Here is a 5,982-nt window from a genome sequence, read left to right as displayed (position 1 = left end):
GTACATAAATATGTATGGCGTTAAGCAATATACATACATACATGCAAACCTAAATAGATACAAACTAAAATTAATTATTTCGTCTTGTAACACAAAGCAACAATAACTTACATATGTATGCTATGTATTGTAATTTATTAATTTATTACCTTTGACAAAAAGTCAAGGCATTTTTTTTTAAGAGGAGAGTGCAAATGCACGTGCGCAGCATGTCGCTACCAGCCGATTTGCACTGTGCAAAGTACGATTATAAAGTGAAGCAGACATTATTATTGTATTATGATATAATGATAACCTTATTTTATAAATAAAGGTTTATTTTTACATACAAAGGGTGTTAATTATTTTGATTGATTAGAGTAAAAATGGAAGTATGTACATAAAATTAAGTTTAACGGGACTGTACGTATAACCAAAGCGCAGCTGTTGTTGTTGTAGTGCACTACTACCAACGACAACAACAACAACAACAACATTAAAAGTGTCAATATTTTGGTTTGCTACGTACTAAAAGACATTTTTCCAATATGTGTATCGCTGGGGACACACCATTTTTAAATTGTACCAAAACAAAAGACTTATGGCCTTATTCATAAAAAATAAAGTAGCTTTATAAAAGGTTTATAAATTGAAAAATATATGAAATCGTCGGTTTATAAAGCTCTTTAAACCTATTTTATTTTTTATGAATAAGGCCATTAAGTAACAAACTGGACTAGTAAAGCATTCTAAAGAAATCGAAACGATTTGTTTTTGTCAGCAGACGATGATTGTCCTCGTTAGGTTTCCCTGGTCGATCTGGTAAGGTAGTACTGATTATTACGAGCCAGATCTCTTAAATTTGAACTCCTTGCAGCATCCGGAACATTGATAGTTAGGTCTTTGGATGAAGGCACGGTAGTTTTACTTCATCCACGGTTGTGACGTAAGTTTTGGGTAATGCTGCTAAAGTTGCACTTCTTGAACGGAAAAAAATTTAGGGCGTTACGGTTTCGTAGACCTGATAGTCGTGGGAATGTATAAAAATGTTAACCTGTTAAAATTTAAAATCAATTTTGTTCGGAAAATTTGTCATTTTAAATTTTGGCGGTCTGATAAATTTTAAAATTCCAAAGCGAAACCAAGGCGAATTTACATATGGTGGTGTTGTTTCATCAGCTGTGTGTAGCGTTTGATTATCAACATTTTTGTATTTCGCTAGTGAGTGAGTGAAAACGGGCAAGAATAATTGAAATTTGACAATAACCCTCTAAAATCAAAAACAAAATTCAAGTAATTGTTGTATTTGTAGAATCGATACCACCTTATATGAATTCGCCTCGGTCGAAACCAGGCATCAATCACACAGCCCACATGCACGAAGAAACTTCAATTTTTCACACAAAAAAAAAATCAAAAAATGCCCAGATGTTCAACCTGTCGTTAATAGACGTGCAAGCTAACTTTGTTGTTGCTTTCACATGCAAAATTCTTCTTTAAGCGACCGGAACTCAAACATAGCGAGCGAGAAGTGGCGAATCGATGACGGCTATTATTTCCGCACCTACAATTCCATTCCGTTTACACAGTTCCGTTTCGTTTTCACTCTCCCCCACATCAATTTGACAGCCAACTAAGTGAACAGTTAGTTTTTCACGGCGCGCGCGGTTCGCAGTTTTATTCGCAAAATTTTGGGAAAAATTAACAAATTATCAAAATTAATACAAACTAAATGTGATAGCGTGAATAGAAAGTGAGTGAATGAGTGAAAAGTAATACAGTGAAATTTTATTCAGTGTTACAGTGCGTGATTTCGACGTATACCTAAATTTTGTTTTGCATTAGCGCGGGTTTTCGACGCTTAAATTTGTATGGCATCAGAAGTTCTGTGTGTTCTATCAAGTAGACGACTGATTTGAAGATTTCTTTGCTTTATATAGTGATATTCATAGGAACGTACACTCGCGCCATTTTAATTCATAAAAATACTTTGAGCTCTCGAGGCGCACTTCCGAAACCTTATTCTCCTATGGTCTCATTTTGCTTAACTACCTTAATGAATATTTTTTCTTTCAAATGTGGTGCACTGCTTGCTGTTGCCGTGTCTTCCAACATGCCGGCATCACTTGGCGATTCGCTTGTTGCAGTGCCATTTAGACCCTTTTCAAATGAATAAGATATTGTGCGTTTGTAAATACGCTGTTGAGCTTTTTGGACTTTATGTTCTTTCCCTTTAGCTGGACGTGACTTGTTGGCAGCGCTTCCACTGCTGCTTTCCCGGGGCACGTAGCATTTAGTATTCGTACCATCACCATCCACGCACTGGTAGCAAATTTTTCCACGCCTTAGCATTTGTATGCAAGTGCTGCTGTCTTTTGGGAGTTTTACCTGCACGTGATTGCCTTTATTAACTCTTTTATTAAGCTTTTCAACACTTTTGTCCGCTGCGGCGGCTTCCATTTCTTCCGAAGACGTTTGCTCAGCACTATGTGATGTAGGCCCGTCAGTATCACGCTGTTTCTTATAACTGCGTTCCCTCTCGAACGCATAATTCTGTGGTTCACTTTCACGTGAGAAGGAGCATGATTCCGATTTTTCGCCACTGCGAGCATTTTCACAAATCAGACAATTTTGCTTGTGTTTTTTAACACGGCGACATTTTTCCTTTGTTTTGCGCTGTGCACGATTTTTCGTTTCCTCCGTAAGCGGTTCCGTTTCCGCAGATGAAGAATTGTCTTCCGTTTCAAAACGTTGTTCTTCGCTTTCACTACCTTCGCCATCTTGGGGTTCTTTATTGTTTCCACTAGAGTCGTTATCTTCTCCTAGTTTGTCGCTAAAATAATGACGCACAAAATCTTCATAAGCCTTATCGTAATTGAATTCATTACTTGACGGCGCATTTAATTGATCTTCCGCGGGGTATGTGTTATCGGTTGATGAATCTGGCGTTGGTGGAACGTTGGTATCCAGCTTGGCGGGTAATGTGAATGCCGTCGAACTCACATCCGATCTGCGTTGTGCTACAGTGTTTGGTATACCCGGAAATGATAAGCTCGAGCGTTCCAAGAGTCGCAACAGCTCTCCAGGTGCAAATGATTCCCAAAAACTTTGTTGTGTGCTCGGGTGCAATACTTGCGTCGCACTTAATCGCAAAGCAAACAAGGAGACCACTGGGATCAGCAAAGGTAAGTTCATCTAAAGTAAGTTGTTTTTATAAAAAAATGGTTTTTTATAACAATTATTTGAAGAAAACCTACCATTGCCACGGGTTTTCAAAAGTGAATGACAAAATTCACCTGTATTTGCTGCCTTTATAAATGCAACTTCATGTTTGTTACTGCTAGGTACACTACCGGCTATTTTCTTTTTTTCAATCAAACCGCAACGTTTCACATTTCACTACAGTCAGGAAATCGTTGCAAGTTAGTTTGTGGTGCAAGCAAATGCTTACCACAAAGCTTCAGGAGACATAATTTTACATTTCCGAAAGTGATTTCTTTGAGTGAACTAAAAACTATTAAATCGCTACATACTTAGACAACACGTTAAACAGTTGCGCATAAACTATCATAAAATTTTCGTGTTGCACTTGCAACCTTTATAGCATTTCTAGAATTAAAAGCAATAAAAAGGTAAAATAAGTAAACCAGTTGCGTTGAATGAAAAAAGGTGGTAATTTATCCTCATACCCTTGGAGAGGCGTGCAAATGCATTCCAATCGAAATCACATACTTATCTTATTTGTATGTAGTAAAATTTTATTAAGCCTTAAGTTCTATTTATTAGCTTTCATGTAAATATGCTTGGCCTGTGATAAACCATTTTGTACATAATAAATAATACATATTACACTAGTCTAATCTGTTGGAACTGTATAAACAAGAATCAAACATATGTATATCAAACATAACGTCCTAATCCATTATAGCTTTTACGGAATGTAGTTAAATTAACATTCAAATCCTTACATTCCATTTATCCACGGGTTCCATAAACTACATATGTAAAAAATGGATAGTACAAACTAAAGAAAAACAATTCATGCACTTTGCGAGTGTTTGCGTTGATTTGTTTGTGTATATAGTTTCCATGTGTATTTACATTTGCTTTTGCCCAAAATTTGCGTGAATGAAGTAACTTCATTACAATGTTTCATGCCATATCACTTTGTCGCGTGCATGCGTGTCATGATTTTCGTTGTGGTTACCCTCCGTCCACCAATACTATGTACGACTATGTTGGACACCAATAACTATTTTTGATGCTTCAATTCCGGCAGTTTTGAAGTTTTTTTGTTGACGTTGTTGGCGCATTTCACGTCGTTTTTCACGTATCAACTGCTTTGTTTGCTCTGTGTCAAGTTCGTCCCAGCCACCATCGATTGAATCGTCTACCCAATCTTCTAGATCCGCCTGTAAAAAGAAAAATCGAATTTGCAAAGCTATTTCGTATAGTGGCCTTTAAGATAATTACATTCATTGTTATTGGCACATCACTCTTTGCTTCTAGGCGTGAAAAATCGGTTTTATCATTACTATTATCGCCCAAGTAATATTTAATTTGAGGTTGTATAACAGGTGCTAATTCCTATAATGGGGATGTAGTGAATGCACAAAATAAATATCAAATACTACGAGACTTACAGTAAAGAAATCTGGCTCTGGCTCAGCTGGTGGCGGAGTTGGTGGCTTAGCCAGTCGTTGACGATATTGTTCGATATGCTCCGTCACAGTGCGCGGACTTTCATCCCAAGAATTCCAATCGCGTTCCACCTGTGCACATATTTAATTATATCAATTGAATTATCAACACAAACCATAAGGAAAGCATATGTGTGTACGTGTTGTTGTTGCTGTGTCCGATTCCAATTGGGTGACTGCTTTCCTACCGGCACCGCCTCTTGACCATCACCTATCACAACTTTTATTTCCATTGGTTCTGAGAAACTCGGTTTTCTTCGTCTTCCGAAAGAAAAACAACACATCATTCGTCGCAGCAGCTTAACAATACTTAGTAATAGTGTCTTAATTTGTTGTATCACCATTGTAACAATTCCTTTTGCAATAATAATTTTTATAAATTCCTCAATTTGTATGCAGGTGCAATATAACAGCTGACCCAATTGACAGCTCGCTAAACAAATTGCGCAGAGTTGCATCGAAGCACTAACGTAAGAGTGCGTTACGTTACTTTATTACGCTCTGACGTATCAAATTAAATTTTTTGTGAAATTGTAAAACATATAGGGGAAATAAATAATATCGTCGTTGTTTCTGCGAAACCGCCCATCGACCAGTTGCAAAACCGCCTAAATCTCCATTGTGGCAAAAATGAGATTTGGTAACCCTGAACTCCTGGTATCGAGAATTATGCATAAAATCGGTATTAAAACTAACAAATTTGTAAAATAATAGCTAGAGAATCTGCCGCCTATCAATGCAATGCCTTCAAAGAAAAACCGTTTTTCGAAAGATAGGCGGTTTTGCAATTAGTCGATGGGCGGTTTTGCAAAAACATCGACGATATATGTTTTAAGTATGTTAAAACCCGCCCCTAGAGCTAGAAAAACAAAAGGTGGGCGTGGCCCGCCTCCTTTGGCACAAACATTTTTTTGGTGAAAATTAATAGGGGGTGTTAGGGAGGGGTAAAAGTAGAATATTCGAAATATTTAAAAGCCTATTTATCAAAAATTTTGAACCAATCTTTATTAATTAAAATACCTTTGATCTGATATATATATTTATATATAAGTATAATAATAAAATTCACCCTACACCACTGAATCTAAATTTTTTTGCAAGGCGATTTCGATTTTTTTGTTTTGTCGAACGTAGGCGTCGCCTTTTAAAATTTTTCTTCATATCGCTATTTTTGTGTCAAGGAGAAAAGTTTTTTGTTCCAGATATCAGTTCCTACCACCCTAATGTCAGTAAATGAAAGCTATTTAAAAATTATTAAAGTTTTGCCCCGGAAGTATTTTGATTATTCCAATAGAGCTATTTC

General features: G+C 36.7%; 2 protein-coding genes across 2 annotated transcripts; both read right to left on the bottom strand.

The window, feature by feature from the left end:
• Positions 1-1,916: 1,916 nt before the first annotated feature.
• On the bottom strand, positions 1,917-3,174 carry LOC118753502. The gene has a single exon (XM_036488384.1). It carries the CDS (start codon positions 3,172-3,174, stop codon positions 1,999-2,001), a length of 1,176 nt encoding a protein of 391 aa, XP_036344277.1. The 3' UTR covers positions 1,917-1,998.
• Positions 3,175-3,558: 384 nt separating this feature from the next.
• Positions 3,559-5,101, bottom strand: LOC118733714. The gene is made up of 4 exons (XM_036463243.1): positions 4,820-5,101; positions 4,623-4,751; positions 4,453-4,566; positions 3,559-4,391 (listed from the first exon to the last, which is right to left on the bottom strand). The coding sequence occupies exons 1-4, from the start codon at positions 5,021-5,023 to the stop codon at positions 4,203-4,205; spliced, it is 636 nt and encodes a 211-aa protein (XP_036319136.1). The 5' UTR covers positions 5,024-5,101; the 3' UTR covers positions 3,559-4,202.
• Between the last annotated feature and the right edge of the window lie 881 nt (positions 5,102-5,982).

This window comes from Rhagoletis pomonella, unplaced genomic scaffold, assembly GCF_013731165.1.
Source record: "Rhagoletis pomonella isolate Grant_MI unplaced genomic scaffold, Rhpom_1.0 Rhpom_scaffold_00002, whole genome shotgun sequence".
NCBI lineage: Eukaryota > Metazoa > Arthropoda > Insecta > Diptera > Tephritidae > Rhagoletis > Rhagoletis pomonella.
Note: the sequence above shows the minus strand (reverse complement) of the source record. Positions and strands in the feature narration are given on the sequence as shown.

Bases quoted from the DNA above. Each gene is read 5' to 3' on its own strand.
- LOC118733714 (XM_036463243.1), bottom strand. From the start codon at position 5,023: ATGGTGATACAACAAATTAAGACACTATTACTAAGTATTGTTAAGCTG. The intron at 4,567-4,622 runs GTAAGTCTCGTA...TCCCCATTATAG, and splicing joins CAGAGCCAGATTTCTTTACT to GAATTAGCACCTGTTATACA. The intron at 4,392-4,452 runs GTAATTATCTTA...TTCTTTTTACAG, and splicing joins ATGTGCCAATAACAATGAAT to GCGGATCTAGAAGATTGGGT.
- LOC118753502 (XM_036488384.1), bottom strand. From the start codon at position 3,174: ATGAACTTACCTTTGCTGATCCCAGTGGTCTCCTTGTTTGCTTTGCGA.